General features: G+C 35.7%; 1 protein-coding gene across 1 annotated transcript in view; it reads left to right on the forward strand.

Annotated features, from left to right (window-relative positions):
• The first annotated feature begins 6,721 nt into the window (after positions 1 to 6,721).
• The window catches only part of LOC148950202 (uncharacterized), a 36,676-nt gene continuing 16,931 nt past the window's right edge, over positions 6,722 to 26,466 (forward strand). The window contains exon 1 of the mRNA XM_089091508.1: positions 6,722 to 6,843. Coding sequence (XP_088947634.1) covers positions 6,807 to 6,843 — 37 coding nt within the window. The 5' untranslated portion in view covers positions 6,722 to 6,806. The remainder of the gene's footprint in view (positions 6,844 to 26,466) is intronic.

Consider the following 26,466-nt stretch of genomic DNA (forward strand, 5'->3'; position numbering starts at 1 on the left):
AAATTAACATCATTATATAATAAACAACCTGTCTACTTTCATTAAGTCTTTCAAGTCACCTTGTGTGTTATGGTGATTTAATTTTCTTTTTATTTCTGTTGGTGTTTTGATAAAAACCAGTGTTCAAAATACATATTGTTTTCAATACAATACAAATGACACCATTTAGAGGGGGACCCCTTTTATTTCCAAAGCTTGATTTAGGCATATTATGTTATTATTTTTTCTTGTATTGTTGTTGATACTATGCCAAAAAAAACACTGCTCAAAATACAAAAATATTTTGAGTAAAGAAAAAATGACGCTACGCCCATTAGAAGGATTCAGGGATGGCAAGCCTTACTCCTTTTTATGGTAATCTGTGTTTGTTTTAAGTTGAACTTGACTATTCATTTTAACTTCTGTCCGTTTTAGGATCTATTTTTTATCCATAGCAGGTTGTGTTATTGTTTTATGTGATTATTTAATTTTAATCGCTTTGGGTTTGATTTATCCATCGATAAGAATTTCTATTCGTTTTAAGTTTTTATAGTTAGGCTATAGGAATTTTTGTTCGCTTGCCTTTGGTTTTAATACAGCTATTTACTTTTCGTTGGAAAACTCTTTTTTCAAAAATGTTTTTCTATAACATTTTTTGTTCGCTTCTAACTGTCACAGTTTTATTGACGATAGTGGCTGTTCTGGCCTCTCTTGCGCTAAAGGCAAAATATTGATTAACGCCTCCCTCTCTGTATCCCAAAAATTTTCAAGCCAAATTTACAAAATTTGAATACAATATATCACACACAATTAAAATTAGTCAAATTCAGTCTACTTACTTTTTCAAACAGTTGGTGGTAACGAAATGTTAGTAAGGAGCAACCCGGCTGAATCCTAACTGAAACTCTGAAAACCAAATTTTGATATTAATAGATATCATAGGCAGCGCAATCGCGCTACCTAAGTAAAGAACGATGTTGGCACAATGTATTATTTTTTTTTCCATACCAGGGCACTTCGTATCGAAGGAGTTGAGAAACTTCGAAAAGGGCTCATTCGATTGAAAATTGGAATGGCTAGTGCCCTTTTTAATCTCGAAAGTGATTGGAGGGCAACTAGCCCCCCACGCCCATCAGTCCCCCAAACACATTCAATCAAAATTTTGATATAGCCACTTTGTTCAGCGTAGTTGATTTCCAGATATAAAATATATTTTTGAGGAGGACACTCCCCCACAACCCTCCGGGCAAGGGTTTTAGGTTATGCCCTGGGGGCATATAAAAACGATGCTGGCACAATCTATTATTTATTATCTTTTTTTTTCCTTTTGACCAGGGCACTTTCGTATCGAAGAAGTTGTCGTAGAAACTTCGAAAAGGGCTCATTCAGCTGGAAATTGATGGCTTGTGCCCTTTTTAATAGTCGAAAGGGATTGGAAGGTAACTAACACCCCTTCCATGCCCACCATTTCCCGAAGCACATCCAATCAAAATTTTGAAATAGCCATTTTGTTCAGCGTAGTTGATTTTCAAATAGAAATTATGTTCTTGAGGAGGACACTCCACCACAGCCCTCAGGGCAAGTTTTTTAAGTTTTTTAAGGGGCATATAAGGTTTTTTATAGAAGGTGTTGTCGTAGAAACTTCAAAAAAGGCTCATTCGATTGGAAATTCAAAGGGCTAGGGCTAGTGCCCTTTTTATTAATTGAAAGGGATTTAAGGGCATCTAATACTCCTCTCACGCCCAACTTCTTCCAAAACACATCTGATAAACACTTTGAGATATCCATTTTGTTCAACGTAGTTTTAAGTTCTGGAAATTAGGTTTTTGAGGATGACAACCCCCCCCCCCCACAGCCCTCGGGGCAAGGGTTGTAAATAATGCTTGGGGACATATAAGGTTTTTATAGAACGCGTTATCGTAGAAACTTCAAAAAAGGCTCCCACGCAGTTGAAAGTTCAGGAAATTATACCTTTGAGCAGGACATCCCCCCACAGTCTTCATGGCAAGGGTTATAAGTTATTCCCTGGGGGCATATAAGGTTTTTATTGAAATCTTTGTCGTAAAAACTTGAAATAGGGCTCATTTGATTTGAAATTCAAAGGGCGGGTGCCCTTTTTGATAGTCGAAAGTTATTTGAGGGCAACTAACCCCCCTCTCACGCCCACCTTTTCACCAAACACATCCAATCAAAATTTTTAGCTAGCCATTTTCTTCAGCGTAGTTGATTTCCAGATAGAAATTTATGTCTTTGAGGATGAAACTCCCCCTACAGTCATTAGGGTAAGGGTTGTAAGTTATGTCCTGGTGGGGCATATAAGGTTTTTATAGAACAAAATATAAGGTTTTTATATTTGTTGTCGTAGAAACTTCAAATAGGGCTCATTCGATTGGAAATTGAAATGGCTAGTGCCCTTTATAGTAGTCGAAAGTGATTAAAAGGCGACTAACACCCCTTTCCACGCCCGCCTTTTCCCCAAACACATCCAATCAACATTTGGAGATAGACATTTTGTTTCACGCAGTTTAAAGTTCAGGAAATTATACCTTTGAGCAGGACACTCCCACCACAGTCTTCAGGGCAAGGGTTATAATTTAAGCCCTTTGGGCATATAAGTTATTATTGAAATATATGTCGTAGAAACTTGAAAAAGAGCTCTTTCGATTGGAAATACAAAGGGCTAGCACCCTTTTAAATAGTCGAATGTGATTTTAGGGCAACTAACCCCCCTCTCACGCCCACTTTTCCCCAAACACATCCAATCAAAACTTTTAGATAACCATTTTATTCAACGTACTTGAAAGTTTTGGAAATTAGGTCTTTAAGGAGTGAAAACCCCTCCCTTTTCCCAAAACCCTCAGGGCAAGGGTTGTAAGTTATTGCCTGGGGGCATATAAGGTTTTATTGAAAGTGTTGTTGTAGAAACTTCAAAAGGGCTCATTTGATTGGAAATTGAAAGGGCTAGTGCCATTTTTAATAGTTGAAAGTGATTGGAGAGCGACTAACACTCCTCTCACGCGCACCATTCCCCCAAACACATCCAATCAAAATTTTCAGATTGTCATTTTGTTCAACGTAGTAGCAAGTTCTAGAAATTAGGTCTTTGATGATGACAACCCCAGCCCTCAGGGAAAGGATTGTAAGTTCTGCCCTTGGGGCATATAAGGTTTTTATTGAAAGTGTTGTCGTAGAAACTTGATTGGAAATTGAAAGGGCTAGCGCCTTTTTTAATACTTGAAAGTGATGGGAGAGCGACAAACACCCCTCTCACAGAAATTAACATAAGTTGGGCTCAAAGCCCCTATGCCTTCCCAAGGCCAGAACATAATTTGCACTTTACTCAAAAAATACAAATGAATGTGCATTGTCACTTTAGAATGCATATACTAATATTTAGTAATCAAAATGTTAATATTATTTGATTTATTGAAGTTATAAAAGTAAAAACATTTATATTTTTTTGAGTAAAGTGTAAATTATGTAATGGCCTTGGGAAGGCACAGGGGTTTTGTGCCTCAACTTATGTTAATTTCTGCTTGTTTTGAGTTAGACTCGGTTATTGATTGTAATTTCTGTTCGTTTTGGGTTTCATTTATTTATCGATGCTGATTTGCGGTAGTTTCACAGTTGGTAGATTATTTGATTTTATTTCTGCTCATTTTTTTTTAATTTAGTTCTTTACTTTTCTTTTAAAACTTATTTTGTGGAAAAAAGTTTTTATCACAAAATTTTAATATCAAAAGAATCGACTTGTTATGCTGATTTTAAATATGTAAGTTTCGTTAAGTTTAGTCTTGCCCATTAAAGGGCACGATCCTGAAAACGGATAAAACACCCCCTAAAATTCATATAATCTTAATGAAAAGTATATCATCGGATTCAGCGTATCAGAATACCCTTGTTCAGGGGCTTCGAGCTCCTATCTGCAAAAATGTGGAATTTTGTATTTTTTGCCAGAAGAAAAATCACGGATGCGTGTTTTTCTTCTTTTTTTTTCATGGGTGATCATATCTGCCCCTTGTTCCTAGAATATCATTGAAAGGGCTCATTCGAACGGAAATTAAAAGTTCTAGTACCCTTTTAAAGTGACCAAAATGATTAAAGGGCAACTAGGCCCCCTCTCCCGCCCTTTGTTTTCCCAAAATCGTCCAATTAAAATTTTAAGATAGCCATTTTGTTCATCATAATTGAAAAAACCCAAAAACTATGTCTTTAGATATAACATGCCCCCCACAGCCCCAGTGGAAGGGTCTTTAAGTTATAAATTTCCCCATTGTTTACACATAGTATTTGTTATTGGGAAGTATGTGTACATTTTCGTATGGGTGGGGGGACGAATTTTCTGCTGGGATTTTCCACGGGGAAATTTTACGGGGGGCGGGAAGTCTTCAGAGAATGAACTTTTCAGGGAGAATTAGCCAGAATTCCTAAACGAAATTCCTTTTATGTGTCTTGCTTTCTCTTCTCCGTCTCAATTTTACGCGTTGAGTTGCCAAGGGTAGGGGCGTCGTTTTTTTGGAGGGGGGGGCAGTTCTCCGCCCACCAAAAAATTTGTATAAAAAACTATAATATAGCGCATGCCCCTTGACTATGCGGATGTAGACCCCTCTTGCCCCCCCCCCCCCAATAAAAATGCTGGAGCTACTCTCCTGGTTAAGGGTAATTATCCTGGGTAAATTTTCACCAGAATTGAATTGTCGAAAGGATATTTCCATGGGGAGAGTGATTTCTCCGTGAGGGTGGGGCCAGTTTTCCTGGTATTAGTTAAAAAACGATTAGAAATCAAATAAAAAAACAAGTTTTTTCAACTGAGAGTAAGAAGCACCATTAAAACTTAAAATGAACAGAAATTATTACGTATGGGGATTTCCTCCTCCTCAACACCTCGCTCTTTACGCTAAAGTTTGAATTTTGTCCCAGTTCCTTAAGAATGACTCCTGAAACAAAGGGTCGTTTATTTAGAACAATAAGAAGCTTTTTTAAAAGTACTAAAACACTTTAGCGTAAAGAAGGAGGTATTGATGAGGGGCAATCCCCTTCATATACATAATAATTTCTGTTACTTTTAAGTTTCAATGGTGCTCCTTACTTTCAGTTGAAAAAAACTTATTTTTCTGTTTAATTTTTTCAAAGAACGGTGACGAAGACTTGGGAAAAATTAAAATTCCAGCTTCAATTTGCTTATACTTACTGCCAACTGCGCCCTCGACTTTATTTAGTAAAAATAAAATTTCGAAAAGCACAAAATTAATATAACCGTTCGAATATTTATTTGAAATGTTGTGATTCTAAGATTTTAAAACCCAGGGTAAGTGCCCCCTCTCCCCTAAGATCGCCTCTGTTTGGTGGTCAGTATTGGGAATATTTGTGAAGTTTTTTGATTAGGTGCTTTACTTCAATATGTGAATACATCCAAATTATCTTTGGAAATTAAAGTGCAAAACGGTTTAGGTGGATCTGGGATGTTATATTGTACGGTACCCCCCCCCCCCGTCATAAAAATGGAAGCACTCCTCCCTTCTCTCTCCTACGCAACTTGAAAATTCCAACCCCAAGGCTGTTTCCATTCCACCCCTAAGATATTCCAAAAATGGTATCTTGATAACCTAGCTGCAAATATTGCCATTACTTTGAGTTTACATTCTCTTCCCAGTCGTCATACTTCAATTTACAGTCGCCCTCCTCCTCTCGCCCATACTCCCTGAAACATTCAACTTGGTGCCCAAAACCGTTTAGATATAAACTATGATGATAACGTCGCAATGCACAATGTCTTTTGATGGACCTCGATCCCCACCTCCCAGTGGAAAATCCCCTTTCATTGTGGAAATTTCTCCAAGCAAACTGCCCCCCCCCGTCGGACCCTATTTTCCCCAAACGCATGAGGTCAAAAAAATGTTATAGCCCTTTTGTTCTAAATATTCCAAAGGTCAAATAACCCTGCCTCCAGATTTGACAACCCCCCTTTCAGCCCCCAGGGCAAGGAATGTAAGCTATGCAAGTTCCCCGCCATCCCTCTTGCTTACTGAGAATATTTTCGGGTTGAGCTGTAATTAATAAAGTACAGAGTTACATTAAACCCCAAAATTAGCAGAATTTATTCCGTATAGGACGGGGGTTGCCCCTTCCTCATTCCCAGCCTCTCCCTCGTGGCCGTAGAAACTTTGGAGGATGCTCAATCGATTGAAATTGAGAGTTCTAGTCCTGTTTTATCAGTCGAAAGTGATTGGAGACCAGCCAGCCCCTGTTCTAAAACTCTTTTTGATACCTGGTCTTTTTGTCACCCCTCAGAACATCTGATCGAAATTTTGAGGTACCTATTTTGTACTTTCTCTGTGGACGCTCAATTTTACGTGTGGGAGAATTGTCCGGGGGGATTTTCTGGGAATTCTGCAGGGGGAATTTCCTTGAGGAGAATTTATGAGTTGAGTATTTCTGTTTTTCACAATCAAGATAATTTTTACAAACTTAGAATCTTCTTAGAAGAACTTCACCCCTCATCTTTGGTATGTTTATCTTGGATCAGAGTCTTAGACAGCTTGAACTAACTCACCATACATCATATTCCCAGGCGCATGCGTCTGTTCATGTCCAGTGACTGGCCATTGTCCATTTGGTCTACGTTCGGTCTTTTGTCATGTCCAAACGGGGACACACCTTCTTATGATAGCTCTGCATTGGCTAGTGTCTCCTGCAAACGGCGCAAGGTACCCCGTTGGATTTCCTTTTGCTGGAATTTTCGGAATCAAGAGTTCTAACGCAACAACATTCATAGGACTGCTCTAGTGACATGAAGGCGTTTTAAGAAATTTTCATGAGGTGACAAAATGAGGATAAAAATGCCTGCAATGAAGGTGGAACAGGGTAAGTTGCACAGCTTTTGGAATCTGAAGCTTACCTCTGTGGTGTTGTTATTATGATAGCAAGTTTCATTTGATTGAATTCAGCAGTTACTCTCCAGAAGTTACTTTTATTTAAAAAAAAAGAACATTTAAAAGTCTATTTTACATTAAATATAACATATACATTTGTACGTGGTATTCAATCAATGCAAAAAAACATGAAAAAGAAGCTTGTTTTTACACATTAGAATGGATTGTAAGATAATACTTTTTAAGATCAGATGAAGCTTTTTCATGATAACAAGGATTATTTACCTGTTTACTGAAGTGGATATTGATCTTAGAATGGATATTATGAATTTATGTTTGGGAGGAAGGTGCCTATTTAACTTCAGCGCCATCAATATGGTTTTGTTCGTGTTTTTGACCATTTATCCCTTGTTCACCTCCCCTTATATAGCCCTAGGCTATATAGATCATAAAATAAAAATTGTAAAGTTCAATTCCTTATTTCATGCTCTTTTCAACATAATAGTTGTTGCCCTTACATTGTAACCCCCCCCCCTCTCAAAGGGAAACATTTATAGCCCTAATAATACATTTGTTTTTGTTTTTTCCATTGATCGATCTGTTGTAAAACCGGTTATTCTTGGTGGACTCGGAAATATTTAGTTTAGCCAGAGTGAGATAGCTGAATATTGGATATAAAAAAATTACGTTAAATAGGTTAAAAATGTTAAAAATAATACGAGGAAACATGGTAATCTGAATAATATAAATATGCTGCCTTTCATAAATGAAATTTTTTTATTGTTTTTTCTTACGCTAGTTTTATATAGCTTAGGGATATATGAGACCATTAGGGGGGGGGGGGCTATGGATGAATTGTTGAAAGCGTGAACAAAATCATAAAAATGAGCATATAAAATTAAAAATCCTAAAATGTCTGTTTGTTCTAGCATATCTCCTTCTGGAGAGCCACTATTCTTAACCTTTACCTTTTTTATATAGACATGGTCTATATGATACCCTTAGAGGGGGACTGGGGATGAATTGTTAGAAACTCAAATAACTTGTCATAAAAATGAACATGAAAATAACAATATAAAAATACCTCTTTTTTGTTCTAGCATGTCCCCTTTCGGAGAGCCACTGTTCTAGACTTTTACCCAACTTTCAAGTTTTTAGGGGGCACATGTTCCTAGGTCGACCCCAGCTTGTTCACCTAATTCAGACTGATCCGATCACGGATATAGTTTACGCTTTTTTTAGTATACTACCCCCCCCCCCCCTAATATTTTGTTGTGGCTACCTAATTCACTTAAAATTTTATCCTATCTTTAGTGCTCTATTCCTCCCAATCGTCCAGAATTAAAAACTCAAAACATATTGATTTTCCTAATATTGACAAATCAAAGATATATTTGTACCATTTTGTCGGGAATTACGTGACAATTATTATGCTAGAAAAAAAAACTGCAAAATGATTTCCCAGCTTTTAACAGGATGTATTTTATTACATACAAATGTCATTAAAAATATGTGGACTACTATTCTAACGATGCATAAACCATACACTACAACGAAGTATCCCATTACTACCAGAGGGTTTAGTATTTATTTATGTTAAGAGGCAGCAACACACATTCTACCACATTTTCCGTGATCATATTTATCATCTCATTCTGTTATTTATGATCAGTTACTGCCTTGATACTGATTTAGACACAATTAACAAGCTTAATTTGTTTTTTCATTACAATAGGCTTTTTGGATTACGATTCGGTTGTTTCTTTTATTTTAGCCTGAGATTTTTTTTTTGTGTTTTTTAGCCTGTGTGTTTTTTTGGTCATAAAGTACTTTAATTTGATCTGACCCCTCTGTTTTTTGTCATTAATCGCATAAGGTTCATTTTAGTTCTTGGACATGGATTTTTTTTCGTTATATTTTATTAATTTGTTTTAAACTTTTATTGACTATTTTTATGCTTGACTGATATTTTTAACTTTTGTCTTGCTGTATTATTTGAATCTTTGTTTTGCTTTCTCTTTTTGGACGTATGAGGCGAATTCGGCTATATTAGAGCTTGTGATAGCCTTTTGAAAATAAACTTTATCTCATCTCTCTTATCTTCTAAATGCTGAGAAAATTAAATTGCAAAGAAAGCATTCAACCATCAAGAAATGAAATTTCATCATACGAAAATTAATCATCATACCGGAAATAGGGTGTTTACTTGTTTTTATTATTTATGCGTTTTAATCTCTTTTTTTAATTTCAATTTATTTAAATCTCTTAATTTTTTTCTCTTTTTTGATTCAATTTTTATTGACCATTTTTATTCTTGTTTGGTGTTTCTTTTACTTTTGTCTTACTGTATTATTTGTTTATTTTGTTTTGTTTCCTCTTTTTAGATATATGAAGCGAATTCGGGTCTATCAGAGCTTGTGATAGTAGCCGAAACTCTTAAGAAAAAGAGTCTTGATAACAATAGATACATCAAAAGAATCAAATTTTGATACTTATTCAAAATATGTAAAATTCATCAAATTTATGTTACACATCAAAAGTTACAAGCCTGAGCAAACTTAACCAATTTTTGAATAAGGAAAAACATCATTAAAGTATCAAGTGATCTTAATGAAAATGAAACCATCAAATTCAGCACACCAGAGAACCATACTGTAGAGGTTTCAAGTTCCTATGTGCAAAAATGGGGAATTTTGCATTTTTTTTTTTGCCGGAAGAAATATCGCGGGTGCATGTTTATTTGTTGTTGTTTTTGTTTTTTTTTTTCCCTAAGGGTGATCGTATCGAACTAGTAATCGTAGAATATCGGGAGAGGACTCATTTGATCAAAAATCAAAAGTTCTAGTGCCCTTTTTAAGTAACCAAAATTACTGGAGGGCAGCTACCCCCCCACGCTTATTTTGCCCCTAAAGTTGCCCGATCAAAATTTTAAGGTAGCCATTTTCTATTCGACATAGTCAAAAAATCTAATAACTATGTCTTTGAGGATAACTTGACCCCCCACAGCCCCCGGGGGAATGGCTGCAATCTATAAAATTTGCCTATTGTTTACATATAGTATTTGTTATTGGGAAGTATATAGACGTTTCTAGGGGGGATTTTTGTGGTCAGGGGGGGGGGGTTACATTGTTTTTTCTTCGCTCTTTACGCTAAAGTTTTTTTTTTTTTAAAGAACGTTTAAAAGAGCTGATCATTCTAATTAAACGGCCTTGGTGATTCAGGAGTCATTCTCAAATAACTGGAACAAAAATCAAACTTTAGCGTAAAGAGCGAGGCATTGAGAAGAGGTCGTCTCACCTCGTATATGTAATAATTTCTGCTCGTTTTAAGTTTTATATATTAAAAACACCACCGTTCAAGGTGGTGTTTAAACACCACCGTTCACCGGTGTTTAAACACAATATAGGCTATTAAACACCACCGTTCAAGTTCAACATCAAACATGTTTGCTTCTAGCCTAAATTGTTTTTATACCATGTATAACTAAACCAAAATGCAAATATTGAAAGATGGTAAAAACTTTAATGAGGAACTGTCAACTTTAATAGAACTTCAATTAAAAGTTTCATTAAATCTGTTGTTTGCTTATTATGCTGTAGAGCTCAATAAGCTACGATTCCTCCTTTAATCGATAGAATTTTTTCTACATTTATCTATCAGAATAGCTAACAATATTTTTGGTTAGTTTTAAAGGTTCTCTGAGGCTGCAAGATTATTTGATTTTGCTTTTAACAGCTCAATAGGGACAGATCCTTTTATTTGACAGTGAAACAACAAAAAATCTCTGGATATTTACAGACACTTGCAACTAGCTCTGTCGAACCCAGGGTTGGACAGCTGAAAAAAATAATGCTGCGTGTACTTATAAGCACCTCAGTTTGATTAGTCGACTCATAACTATACTAATATGAATAAGACTGCTCCCAGCCTGTCAAAACCGTATATCTACTATTAATATTCAATAAAATATAAATTTAAATGAAAATTTCCTAGTATTTAATATGGCCGGAAATTTAGTTGTTAATTGCCAATTTTTTAGTGCTGAAAAGTATTAATTGTTCAATTTTTAATTCAAATTCTTTATTTATTGTTGAAAATAGTTTTTATAGTCAAAATTAAACTTCAATTAATTACTTAAGTATAAATTTTGTCTCTACCGAATTTAAACCTGAAATAAATTAGATGCAATGTCCAAACCAAAAAGTGGCTGTTCTTGTACATTTTCAATTTGGACAAATTAGTGCACTTGATTTTTGTATCGTTCATCATGTTTGAAGGATATAATTCACACATTAATAAAAAAGCAACCAATTTCAAACAAGCTCTACACCGGCAAAATCCTAACCAGTACTCGCCATGTAATGACATTGCAGCACTTCTGACTTGTGCCATTATCAATATTTCAGTTTATCTGTAACAATAGCGCAAGTCAACATATCAAAATTGTTATTTTTTAGCATGATACTTGACGGATATGTCTGATTTATTTCATCTTTAGCCCGATTATTACATCACAAGTTCTGTCGTATAGAAAAATTATGTTAAATCGTTTTCCGTTGCAATAATATACGAATCAGCTTTGAACAGTTTTCAACTCTGTCTAGAAAATATTGACCATATTATTGAGTAACATAAATATCCGTTTTGACTACTAACCATTCAATGCTGCAGGAAACCACCTAAGACCAGCACAGCAGAGGAAATTTGTTTCAGTATCGTGGCTATATTTAACTCAAGGGTCACCACTCCTCAAGAGAGAAGCCAAAAAATTGAACACGAGTCCCCAGAGTCTCAATTTCCCATAGTCTCGAATTCTTCTATTTATGGTTACTATTAATGGTTAATTTTTTGAATGGAAGTTTTTTTTAAGGAAATTTTGCCCTAATCCTTTTCTGAACTAGATATACGCTGGAGACGTAGAAGGGGGGGGGGTCGCTTGGATGTTTTACATTGATCAACCAAATTTTTCGCTTTCATATGCTAGCACAGAGATTGACATTACTTCAATGTAGCAGTTGTTCAAATTTTTTTCCAGTATTGACACACGGAAGTGCTATTTATTAAGCTTAATATCCTCCCAATGTTCGATAAATATAGCATTCTATCAAAACTTAGAAAAGTGAAGAGGAGAAAACGTGAAGGGGGAGTGACAATAGACGATTTTTATGCTTAGACCAACTTTGCCAGTCTTTTATATATTTGAAGGATAGTAAAGGGGCCAGCTGTAACATGTCACCAGCCCAAGACGACAGGAAAAAAAAACTAACAAAAAAATGAATGCGGTCTTTTATCTAAAGACCGGCGGGGTGCAGAATAGCCGTTGGACAACATAGGGAGATTTTGTTCAGGAACGCATGGCAGAATCAATCTGGATAAGAAAAAACGAAGGTTTCTTTCATGGTATGATTAAGACCGTGAAATCTCCTTATCTGAGAAGAGCAATTCCTTTCGGAAGCAGATTAGGAATGTTTGAAACGGGTTGGACTATGTATAAAAGCAATTCTATAATAGCATTTTGGAATGTGACAGAGAAGTTTTTTTATTATTTAAAGACTTGTCATTTGATTTTTCAGTTCATCTGATCATAGCCTCACCATAAACTCCGCAAAAAAAAGAAACACTTTTAACTGATCAGGAATGACTAATCCATCTTCGATGGACAAACAATTTTGTGCACAGGATTATCCAAAATGACTTAAGTAGGAACTATAAAATATATCATCGTAATTATTTTTACCAATCAATAGAATCGCTAAAGGATTTTCAATATTCCACCTCTCTATTTTTATGTCCTTTCCTATATTTATTTGAAGATAACTACACAGTTTCTATTGATAGTTTGTTAAATAGTTCGTTTTCTTACCACAGACGTTTCAGCAACTATCCAGATTGTAAGAAATAAATCAGTATATAATTAAGGATTGTCGCTGGAACCAAAGACATTTGATTGCAATAGACAATCATTAAGTCAGAGTCTTGCTCAACGAAAAATTGTGGAAAGTAAAATCGGAATGGGAAAACGCAATCTTGATTGTCAAGATGCTCCGACTTTCATAACCAATTTTACTAGTCTGCAATTTATATTGTCACTGAAAATACCGAATATTTTTTGAAGCTCGATATTCTGAAAGAGGTGGATGGGGGGAGGGAATGAACAGACGCAAGAATAGATAAACTATTCAGAAATATAAGAAACAATTAGGCAAATTATTAAAACTTCAGGGTGTGGGGATAGACGAGAACCTGAAACATCCCATCCTATATATATATATATATATATATATATATATATATATATATATATATATATATATATATATATATATATATATATATATATATATATATATATATATATATATATATATATATATATATATATATATATATATATATATATATATATATATATATATATATATATATATATATATATATATATATATATATATATATAGGCTACTTTATCACAGTATACGGTAAAGCAGCCTGTCGCAAGGATATAAAGAAATCTTATACCAAGGGATTAAATGAACATTTTTTTTTCGTTTTGAAACGTAGGAACGTATAAGATGAGCTATCTAAGTTATCTAAGTAATCAGGAAAATACCGAAGGGCTACCCAACGTTCGGAAATGACGGTACACTAGATGGCGCGCGGCGAAAGTGAGCCAGGCATGGTGAAACTGTGACCAGCGTCGGGGGGACTTTGCCACACGGGGTGGAACTGTACCACCTGTGGTGGAACTGTATGGCAAGAGGGGCACTATGTCGCGGAAAGCTTTTAACCCCCCCCCCCCGGAAACTATAACTCCCTATTCACAAAGAATTCCCAGACCAGTTTACCTGTTCTGCGGGAAAGAAAAAGAACTAGATTTAATGTAATATGAGTGGGCCATGTATTACAGGTGCACATAAAATGACCCTTGAAATGACCCCCATTATTGGAAACGTCATTCAGAAACTGTACGGTCTTTTGTGGACATCGGTCATTTAAAACCAATTTGCAAGTGCGTGGGAATGTGGTCACAGGTGGAAATATAGGGTTAGTTTATGCATTGTAGTAAATTGTTACTGTCTTCGAATGAATTATACGGTGCCAGGCTGCTATTCAAAATCTCTTTCTTTCAATGTGGATAAAAATCAAAGGAATAAATTTCAATACCGACATTTCTACTGATTAACTTTGCGAACAATATTTGATAACGGAATAGCGGAAAGACCAGAAATGTATTTTAGACGCAGTTACTGGAGCTAGCCACAAGAGATAAAAGTATCATTATGGAGCACGTAAGCATTTTTCTGTCATTTCTTACATCGACATCAATGTTAAATTGCGAACGGGTGGGACCCGATATTGGCATAGGCCTAAGTCCCACCAAACAAGTCGCTTTACCTTCTATATAAGACTGATTTCAGATACAATAATTGATCAGCTATTCTGACATCTGATATAAAATTTCTTTTATTTTATATTTTTACACTCCTGTAAAACATTTTAGAATACTTCCGTTTAGAGTAACCATGGGCATACTAGCTTCTTGTCTAAGGGGGGGGGCAGCCGATTCCGTAATGAAGGGCGAGGGTGAGCTGAAGTTATATTGGCAGTTCACAAAACCTTACATTGCCAGCAAGTTACATCATACCTATGAAATCTTTATTAATAAGTAATTACCAAAAGTCGTAAATAAGCTTCAGCATTAATCTTCTTGGATTATAGCTAAATCTTTCCAAGACATTGTGCATAGTTGCTTCTTTTTTTACTTTTATTCTGTCATTCAGCTGTTTATTTCCAGCTTTTTCAATCATCTATCTTCTATCAACTGCCTTTTTGGCCATCTACCTTTTTTCAACTGCCTTTTTGGCCATCTACCTTTTTTCAACTGCTTTATCAACCATCTGCTCTTCAGCCATATTTAGTGAGAAATTTGAAGTTCTAGGGGGACAGCCCCCCCCCCCCCACCCTGTCCCCTCTCCGTACGCTCATGATAGTGACCACAATCAGTTTCTTGGTCTGAATAAAACCGGTTTCTCAGTCTGCATTCAGAGATAATTAGCTTAGTCTCTGTGAGATAAACTACTATGTAGGGATATTTTAATTAAATATTTAATTTATAGCATAATGCGTTTTGGGCGGCCCGATATCCATAGTTCTCTGTTGTAGTTTCCATAATTTTGCTACTAAAGTACTATATTTTCATAATATTTGGATATATTTCATTAGGATTAACCTAACTTCAGTTCTTTATTGTGGTCGGTAAAACGCGTAAGTGCCCCTTTTAGCTTTAGCAAATCCTGTAAAAACTCACGGTACTTCTGTGTTATTAAATACAAAAAAAAATAAAAAAAACGCTTTTTTTTAACTGAAAGTAAGGAGCGACATTAAAACTTAAAACGAACAGAAATTATTCTGTATATGAAAGGGGCTGCCCCCTCCCCAACGCCTCACTCTTTACGCTAGGATTTTGAGGATTTTTCCAAACAGGGGACTCTGAAGATCCTAATTTTCCCTTCTGCAAAAACTCGTTTGATGGGAAGAAGTGCATGGAAGGGGGTGTTCCTCAAACAGTTCCATAAGAGAATCTCTTTACCTCCCCATAATGTAAGAAGTGTGGTTGTAATTTAGATGCTGCTATTCCATAATCAGTGTATATATCATAAAAAAAATTAGGAAGAAAGGAACGAGTCGGTTTTTTCTTCTGATTGTGGCTTAAGTATGTATTTTTTTAAAATTTCCATGAGTTTTGGATCTTCTACAGTCATTTTCAAAAATTTATTAAGAAGAAAATAATATGGTACTCCCGTACAATTCAGAACACACTCGAGAAGTGAAGTTAGCTTAATTATAATTGAATATACCCAAGCATGATGAAAATATAACACTTTAGTTTATATATTAATATAATTTGCGCTATATATTTGCACATTAGGGGGGGGGGGGTAAAGTAACTTAACGTAACGTAACCTTACCACACCCCTCTAATGTGCAAATATATAGCCCAAATTACATAAATCCAATGCATTCTGTTACCAGTCATTTGTCGCTATGAAACCTATTATCTTAGATGTTAGATTAAGCAAATTTCTCGAGTGTGTTCTGGATTGTACATGAGTACCAAAAATACATTTCATGTAAACAACAATAGTAAAAAAAAAAAAAAAGAAAAGAAACAAAAAAAAACAAAAAAAACACTGGCATCTAAACAAAATCTATCTGATAAAAAGTGCCCAAAAGGTAAGTGATATAATTATTCTGTCTATGTATCTGTTTATGTCACTTAGAATATTCAGGGCGGTTCTTTTAATGCGTGATCATTGTGAATAGCTTGTGAATAACAACCTCGAAAATCAGTCAGTCTACGGGAATCTCGGATAATATATTACATTGGCCGATTATATATACTGCTATATTTCTTGGGTCACTTTACTTAATTGACAGAAATTCGGAAACATGCGTATGGTGTGATTCTCACTGGACAAGTAGCAACCCTTTTTGGTGGCCTGTGGCTTGTATCATCTTAAAGCCAGTCTCCATTTGGCAGATTCTGCAAATCAGCCATCTTGCAGAAAAAGCAACGTCGAAGGTTGCCGTATCTGCAACCTGCCAATACAGAGCCGGAAAAGAAGTCTCCATTGAAATAAAATTTGCAGATTGGTGGTGCAGATTTGCAGAATCTGCCAAATGGAGACTGGCTTTTACCCTTTAACGAGTTCACGGTTATTGTCAGTTCTTTCCAGGGCTAAAGGATGTGTCCAAGACTTATGTTTGGGGGGAGGCGATTTAAAAACAAAGAGTTTAAAAAGCGCATCAAAACTATATATATTTTTGTTGCTTTTTATGTGTCGGACACTGTTTTTGCCTTAAACAGTTTTTATTTATTTTTTTTTTTACCAAGTGTCGATTATTTTTCTAAAAATAAAATACAGCAAGAGCTGTTAACTGAAGGACGGGTTAAAAAATCATCCGAGGCGTTACAAACAGGCGTTTTACGTTTCGCGTTTCAAGTAATCTGCGTTTACGCAGGTTGGACGTAATAACAATATTCATAGCTCCTGTAGAGAAAGGCAAAAAGTAGATTAGGTTTATAAAGTACATTAAATAAAAAAAACAAGTTTTTTCAACTGAAAGTAAGGAGCTACATTAAAACTTAAAAAGAACAGAAATTATTACGTATATGAGGGGGATCGCCCTATAGCCAATGCCTCGCTCTTTACGATAAAGTTTCTCTTAGTACTTTCAAAAGAGCTATTTATTCTAATTAACCAACCTTTGTGATTCAGCGGTTTGGGATTCGAACAAATTTCGAACTTGTGCGTATTAAATAAACAAAATAAGTTTTTTTAAACTGAAAGTAAGGAGCGACATTAAAACTTGAAACAAACAGAAATTATTCCGTATATGAGAGGGTTGTCCCCTCCTCAATGCCTCGCTCTTTACGCTAAAGTTTGAATCTTTCTCGCAACTCTTTTTTTAGAACAATAAAAAACTGTAATAAAGAACTGTTCAATTAAATATAAACCACGAACTGTTTGATTAAATTAAAAAAGCAAGTTTTTTTCAACTGAAAGTAAGGATCGACATTAAAACTTAAAACGAACAGAAATTGTTCCGTATATGAAAGGGACTGTCCCCTCCTCAACGCCCGGTCTTCACGCTGAAGTTTTTTTTTTTATTGTTTTAAAAAGTAGAGTTGTGAGAAAAAGTCAAACTTTAGCGTAAAGAACGGGGCGTTGAAGAAGGGATAGCCCCTTTCATATGCGGCATAATTTTTTTCGTTTTAAGTTTTAATGTCGCTCCTTACTTTCAGTTAAAAACAAACATGTTTTATTTAATTTAATTTCTGAACGTTTTTGAATTAATGCAGGTTTTGAATTTGGCTTACCATACACGAATAATTAAAGCGAAATTCGCATATTAGTTTTACCTTTTTTAACTTATAATGACCGTATAATAGCCAGAGTTTGATTTTTGCCCCATTTATTTAGGAGTGACTTCTGAATCACAAAGGCTGTTTAATTAGAATGATAACTTCTTTTAAAAGTTAAAAAAAAAACACTTTATCGTAAGAGCGAGCTATTGAGGAGAGGCAGCCCCTCTTATATAGGTAATATTTTCTGTTTGTTTTAAGTTTTAATGTTGCTCCTTACTTTCAGTTAAAAAAACTTGTTTTTCTGTATTTAATTTCTGATTGTTTTTTAAGTGATGCTGGGAAATCAAGCACCCCCTTCATGAAAAATTCCTCCATGGAAAGATCCTCCCACGTAATCCCTTCATGAAAAATTCCTCCATGGAAAGATCCTACCACGTAACCCCCTCCTTCCAACCCCCCACCATAAAAAAAACATTAAAAATCTGTATAGCCTTCCAAATAACCAATACTAGGCTATATGTAAACAATGGGTAAAGTTCATAACTTGCAGCCCTTCCCCCAGGGACTGTGGGGGATTAAGTCATCCTCAAAAACATAGTTTCTAGATTTTTCGACTATGCTGAACGAAATGGCTATCTCAAAATTTTGATCCGGTGACTTTGAGAAAAAAATTACACTGGGAAGGGGCCTAGTTACCCTCCAATTTTTTTGGTCACTTGAAAAGGGCACTAGAATTTTCAATTTCCGTTCGAATGAGCCCTCTCGCAAAATTCTAGGACCACTGGATCGATACGATCAGCCCCGAAAAAAAAAACAAAAACAAAAAAACAAATAAATACGCATCCGTGATCTTTCTTGTGGCCAAAAATACAAAATTCCACATTTTTGCAGATAGGAGCTTGAAACCTCTACAGTAGGGTTATCCGATACGCTGAATCTGATGGTGTGATCAAGGCCGTATCCTGGGGGGGTTACCCGGTTTGACCCCCCCCCCCCGAAATTTTTGACCGAGTCGAAAATAAGTCGAAAATTAGTAAAACCTAGGTAAAAATCAGTAAAATTAGTCGAAAACTGAGTAAAAAATTAGTAACCCTCCCCCGAAAAAGTAAAAAATTAGTAACCCCCCCCCCAAAAAAAAATCCTGGATCCGCTCTTGGGTGTGATATTTAATAAGATTCTATGACTTTTAGGGGTTGTTTCCGCTTTTTTTCGAAAATACGGCAAATCAGGCTCGTAACTTTTGACTCTTTCTCACAATTCTATTTTATAAACAATAGAAAAGCTTAGTGGAAAGAGCGAGGCTTTGAGGAGGGGACAGCCCCTTTCATATACGAAATAGTTTTTTTTGTTTTACATTTTAATGTTGCTCCTTACTTTCAGTTAAAAAAACTTGTTTTTTTTATTTAATCCAGAAGAAAGATCATGGATGCGTGTTCATTTGATTCTTTCCTAAGGGTCTTTATATTGAACTGATAGTCTTAGAAGATTGGGAGAGGGCTTATTTGAACGGAAATTAAACGTTCTAGTGCACGTTTTAAGTAACCAAAAAGATTGCGCCATGGGAAAGTGACGTTTCTGCCATTTCGTGGAACCAAACCATGATTTTGCCCCAAAGAGGACTGAGTTGCTATCAATTGAAAACTCTGAGATAGCCAGGCGACTTAAAAGTATAAAAAAATATATACTGATCTTCTCAGTTGCAGAGGAAGTAAATTTGCACGGTGGCGCATTTGGTCCTGAAAAGTCGCGCGGTACAGACAAGATGAATACTTAAGTTGATTCACTTACTTTTTTTCTGAAAGTATGTTTAGTGATGTATAATTGGGCATCAGCTTTTATGAGGGAGTGGCGATGGGTCATTCTTTAGATATGGGAAGGGGGTGATAGCCGCCTAAAAGGGCGTATTTCCAATGCCCAAATGGTCTAAATCTCCAGGAACCTTCCGATAAATATAAAACAGGGGATAGGGGGCGGGGATTGATCTCTCATCTCCTTCATTTTGGCTCAGCCTGAATAAGGGTGCTGGGTTTTATATCTCTCTTCTTATTACAGGAAAAAGTTTCTAGCATTCGTTTTAAAGGTTCATTTGATTAAACTAAATTCAGAAAATTACATACAGTGATGTGTAAGTGCGCATCGGCTACTATGAAGGAGGGGCAATGGGGTATTTTTCAGGTGGGATGGCGGAAGATGACTCAAAAAGTGTATTTTAATATCCAAATATAGAATGGGTTTTGGGTATGGGGGGGGGGGGGTGTTGGGTTTAGAAATAATATCCAAATATAGAATGGGTTTTGGGTATGGGGGGGGGGGTGTTGGGTTTAGAAATTAATATCTAGTTCATCTTGATTCCAAAGTATATTTTTGGTCTACGCCTTTATTATTGGTTGCTGAGAAGATGGGCAATACTGCCCTTTTTATTGCGACAATCTTTTTTTATGCAGCGTAAAATATTGCAATCGTATCCCTACTGGACAGAGGTGGAAAAGGCGAGATGGGGTATCATGAACTCGCCAGTAAACTTCTTGAGGGCAGTGACAAGTGCTACAAGGAGCTCTATTTCCAGCGACTGTAAATGGTAATTTTGTCTTTTGCTGTTTATATACAATATTTTAATATATTAAAACATATAACTACAATGTATTTAAACAACAGATTGTAGGGGTATCGCTTCAGCCACGCTTAAGATAAAAAGTCATGTATAATTTCCATCCATATGAATAAAAATACTCATTTGCGTCCACCCGAAATTCTCAATTAAAATTAAGAACTTATTCAACAAAACTGCAGCCCATCGACAATTTTGAATAAATATTCAAATTTTGTCCAAAATTATTCTTACAACCCTACGTCTTCACTTTTTAAGTAGAAAAACTAAAAAACAATGGGGCTACCAATTAGTTTTCAATTACTGCAATATACAGTTTAACAGCATGAAATCGAGAGTCTTTTGGACTGTGGCCCATATCATATCTTGGCTTAGCCTGGGCATTATTTCAATAACGATCTGAAATTAAATTAAAAAAACTGTCTTTTCTGATTGTTTCAAGTTTAATATTGCTCCTCACTTTCAGTTAAAAAAAAACTTTTTTTTCCATTTAAAGACCTAACTAAGTTAATAGACATACGAAAAAAAATACACAGTAGGCCTATACCCCCCCCCCCCCAAAAAAGGTTAATTTGTTAGACCGACATTAAGTAAAAACATAAGCTCAAGATTCTTCATTTCATTTTTTTTATTCTCTTTTTGTTCATTCTGCATTCTATTTTGTGAAAATTTTGTTTCTATGTGAAAATGAAGTATTTGGATTCTATTTATAAGGTTTTCACTGTCTTCATTAAAAGTCTTGTGGGTTTTAATATTTTTTTCGTTTGTTTTAACTAGAAAAGGGAGCTTAGTCTAACAAATTATTTTTCTATTTCGAGCACTCTGGCCTCCTGTGAGAAGATATCAATCACATATGATAACACCATTGGGTATGACCATATATGATTCAGTATTTTTTTTTTTTTTTTTTTTTTTTTTTTTTTTACTTCAATGTTAAGGAAGCTGAAGTTTAGCTAACCTCATTCTAATTCAGCACTGCAATTATATATAGCTAAAACGAACAATACTTGTTATTGATCCTTGGGCTGCTTGTCGCAAACGTTGAATGTGCGCTTTCCCTAATTCTGGAAAAGTTTCAAAACCTCCTTAATTGGCCTTATGGAGAAATAAAAATTTGACACCCGTCAAAATGAAAAATAAAAGACCTGCAAACGGAAGTCCTGTTAAAAGACATGTTTTTCGGTTGGTTTTAATATAATTTGTTTCTTAATACTATTTATTTATCAATTTATTTATCAAATTTACTTTCCGCTATACCAGACCCGTACGCAGGATTTTTTTGAGGGGGGTGGGGGACTAGGAAACCGATTTTTTTGACAATCTGAATAAAGGGTGCCATGAAACTTGGGAATATTTTGGAATTAAGAGGTCCTAGGTGTCGACCCCACCCGCCCCCTCTGTTCTATATTTATTCTAATTATATTTCAGCCCTACTTATTTTGAATTGAATAAAAAAATTCCTAAACTCAGAGGTTGCTGCGTGTGTGAACAGATAAAAAAAAAGTCAGGTTTAAAAAAAAAATCCACGAAAATAAAACCTTTCGAAGTTTACTTATCAACGACAGAATACTGTCGTTGATAAGTAAACTTCGAAAGGTTTGATTTTCGTAGTTTTTTTTTCTTTTCTTTCTTTTTTGTTTAGCACTGAGGACGACTCGGCGGAGGTCCTTGTCAAAATATTTGCTTATTTCTTCTTCTTCATGGTTCGCCACTGGCTGACAAAATCCTCGTTTTTCACCTTTTTTGATTTTATTTTTCATTTTGTTACTTTCTTTCCTCTCTGAGTTTCATTTGTCATGCATAGCCAGTGTGGTCTAAGAATGTATTTACTTTTATTACCCTTTGTTTTTCAATAGATTGCTCAAGCTATGAGTCCAGTGCTTGAACACGAACAAAGTATTTACCAACAGAGTAATTACCCCTTATTTGCGATGCTTATCCTTACACCCAGTAATTTTGGGTCATACACGGAAAAGAGTACCGGAACATATATGTGATTTTTATCTGTGATAACGTCCCTGTGAATCGGCCTAACTTGATATAGTAGCCTATACAGTAGTCTTCTTTACAAGACATGTGCAATTGTATTTTTTTTTTTTGCATCATAATGTTCATGGGAAAGGGCTTTTTTTCTTACTCATTGCGCGGCAGGACATAGGAAATGGGTACTCTTAGAGGTTTATTGTCTCATTAGAATGGTACCCATTTTAAAAGCCTAAAATCGCGGTTAATGTCGCAATTTGGCTTCTAAAAAGTCCATCCTCTTAATAAAGCTTTTTTTTTACACTTAATTGTATTTCTAAATGAGTCGTAAAGCTTCTTTTATTTGATATAAATTTTAAAAGCTGTCAATTTCTTAGACTAGGGGATCCTGTTGGTCAGGCCTAATATTGAGGCGAAACATGAAAACGAATCGCTTTTACGAGATGGTAAAGCATTGTGTTTCTTTCGTTTTTTATTGCTCCGAAGCATGATTAGTTTTTATTATCTGTTTGCAAAAAATTAAGATGGTAAGATGGACTGATAGAAGCCTGCTCCAACTGCAAAATAGCGTGCAGTTTTTTTTCTTTTAGTAGGGTGCTCGTCATAAGTTAACTACATAAGACAAACTGAAATTTATAATAAACAAAAACCCTGAAATTCGATTTATTTATTTACTGCAATTTGTCACTCAACCAGCCAAGTATGCAGGAATTTTTTTGGTGTTGGGTGAATCTTTAATGAAATAATAACAAAAAACATTTTATTCTAAATTTGGATAAGAAATGTCGACAAATTTGGGAGAATTTAGAATTTCTGAGGGGGTGAGCTTAGAGAACACCACCCCCTAAATGTTTGCATGTGCTCACCCTTGATTGAAGAAAAATGTTATTGCAGTGATCACAAGACATCAACCGTTCTATGTCAGCAAATTCGATAAAGTAATATTTATTGACAAGCCTTCGGCTTACTAGAGTTTTGTTTTCATGAAAAAAAAAATAGAATTCTTTGAGTTTATTCTAAATTTAAAATATTATTGGTAGAGAAACGAACTGTGTATTTTTTTTCCCCGATTGCAATTACTAACCGCATTTAGCGATATACTGCGAGACTATAAGAATTTGGCTGTAGTGGGACTGCAGAGTAGGACTGCAGGTTAGATGTCTGTAACCATCTGCAACTTGCAAACTTGCAGTGTTTGCAACTTATGAAAAATAGTTGAAAAGAAAAAAAGAATGAAAGTTTAGGGGCGCAACCAAGAATCCCCTCCAAAGGCCTCAACTTTGTTGGTACCCTCACCATGATTTGCCATAGTTATCAAATGCTTTGACTGTTTTTGGCTGTTTGTTTTTGGCTTATATTACGTATATGATTGGGTTCGCCCCCTAGTCAATACCTCGCTCTTTAAGCCAAAGATTTCTTAGTACTTTCATAAAAGCTATTTATTCTAATTAACGGCCTTTGTGATTAAGGGGTCATTTTTAAAGAATTTGGAACAAAATTCGAACTTTAGCGTAAAGAGCGAGGTATTGACTAGGGGGTGAATCCCCTAATATACGTATTAAAAATACATGAATATAGAAGATCGTTACGTAAGTTAATTCGTAAGTTACGTATATATATTACTAATAAAAACGTTACTTACCATGTGCGGGGTCTAAAGACTTTAGGAACTTCTCCCTCCTGATCGAGATCACAGCTAAGGAATAGTTGAGTCTATAACGTAATAATATCTGTCGGTTTCTTCGCTAGAGGGGGAGGCTTAGCAGGTATTTTGGCAACTTATGAAACACGCCACAGGTTGTTTTTTTCCCCATCTAAGCTAAACATGGGCCAGCTAACTTTGGGTTATGCAAAAGTTAGAATTTAGTGCAAAGGGCAGGGGTTGAGGAGGTACCAGCCCCTTCATGCCTAGAACAAGTTCAGTTCTTTGCAAGTTTAAACATCACACTTTACTTACAGTTGAAAAAAAACTTGATTCTGAGGGGAGTTGCGTCCCAGCTCAATTTAACACTCTACACTAAAGCTCAACTTTTTTTAACCCCGCTCAGTCTTCTTTTGGCTTAAGAAATACCCCCCCTCCTGGATCCGTGGTCACTTTCTTCTTAATATTCAATTTCTTGGAATCACTGTCTTGGAATATTCAGCATTTCGTACACCATTATTTTCCTAGAATAGCAGACTTCGGTATATAGGCAGGCCAGAATGTTGGATACCATTTTTCTGAAGTTTGTCATTGTATTTGCTATGTTTCTAAGTATTTGTATTGGTTTTCTTATTTGTTCCTTTCCTCTTTCCTTTTGTTTATGCTCCGTCTTTATTCTTCATTGTATGGCGTATTTTCAAATAAACAAATAAATGAATGCTTCGAGAACAGGGACATTTTAGGTGCAGAGTTATTTAGAGTACATTTATATGCTTATTGGGACAAAAGGGGAGGGGGCAATTACGAGTGCCTCCAGAAAGTTTTGAAGGATAAAGGAAGGAAGGGGTATGTATAACAAGGAGTTTTGTTTTTACCAAGATTTAAGTGGAAATATCTCTCACTTTACATTTTGTGTACATTTTTTATGTTTTCTTACTTCTGAGAAAGGGGGGAGGATCAGAAAAATACAGAATGGAGTTTTTAAGGGTGGCTGTGCAGAACTTTGTCTCATATTTCCTCATTCCCAGGGACATTATCGGACTAAGCCTGTAATGTGGTTTGCTGTGGGATGCTAGTTCCCCTCTTTCTACAGAATCCTGTTTTCTGAGTAACATAAAATACTACATTCATATGCTTACCGGGACAAGTAATGGAGTGATGGGGGCATTGTAAGCACAGCCAGTAAATTTCCCAGGAGGGGAGAATGTAACCAGTAGCTTTGTTTTTAGAGAAATTTAACTGGAAATATTTCTTATTTTCTTGCTTAAATGGATTTTTTAACGTCTTTGCTTCACAAGGGATTGGACCCCGCCCCTGCCGTTGTTCATTCGAGACATCCCCGTAGAAAAGACTTATTTGAAACACGTACCTTGAAAAACATAGAAATGGTGACCATGTCTATTTCTAATTCTTCAGGCCCCAACCCTAATAAATACTTGAAGGAGGGTCAAGGCCGTATCTGGGTTTTTTTTTTGGGGGGGGGGGTCTACGAAAAATCTTTAAAAAACACATCAAGAATTTGTTTTTTATCATTTTTGTTACGTTTTTACGAGTTAGACAAACATTTGGGGGGGGGGTCAAACCCCCCACCCCCATAGATGTGGCCTTGAGGATTGTACTCTTCCGTAGATGATCATCACTCTGAAGCATTGTTATACGAATGTTGAACTTTAATATTAAAAACAGGGGTTGATGGAGGGAGTAGGGGTCTCCGTCATGTTTAAGAAGGCCTATAGACCATATTTAATTCAAAGTTCTGCAAACCCTCCACTTATGAATGTTTGTTGCTTTGATAGTCCGTAACTGCCTTCGAGATTTACTTTTCTGTTAAGTAGGGCGACTTGTCTTTACCCTTTCTCGACCAAAAGGACCTGTTTAGATTAAACTTTGAAAACAGCCAGGATCTATTTAGTCTAATTCAAAAATAGTTTTTTTCCCCCTTATTCATTCTCCTTGCCTCTCAAAATGAAAGCAAATTTCAAATATACTCAATACAAATGGAACAAATGCCATTGAATATGTTTTGATTTTGGATAGCTATGCTAGAAAGGCCGATCACTATGTATTAGCATGGACGTTTATACCTGACGGTCGCGAAAGAATCCTATATCTTTATCAGTAGTCCACGCTCATGTTTAGAAAGCTGTGCAAAGTATCAGCCTGCGTAAAGTATACTAGTGATTGACAAAAATCACTGAATGACACATAAAAAGTTATGCATAATGACACCCCAAAATATTCGACTGGAGCAAGTATTTCAGGCTTCTTGAAGCCCCCTTCCATCTAAATATTTACCAAAACGATAGGAGTAAGACAAAGAAACGTTGTCCTTCTCATAAATATACGTCACTGCAGTCCCCTGCGTCTTGTTTTGTTATGATATGGAACCGTCATTCTGATGGCTTGATTCCTGAGTTTAGAAATAATGTTAGTTTAATACTCGTTATCAAGTTAGGACTCCTTGAGATACACCTGGTTGGCTAATATAACCGTCGCTGAGGCCAGGGACGGG

Source organism: Artemia sp. Qi Xiang Cuo, chromosome 7, assembly GCF_049724085.1.
Source record: "Artemia sp. Qi Xiang Cuo chromosome 7, ASM4972408v1, whole genome shotgun sequence".
Lineage (NCBI taxonomy): Eukaryota > Metazoa > Arthropoda > Branchiopoda > Anostraca > Artemiidae > Artemia > Artemia sp. Qi Xiang Cuo.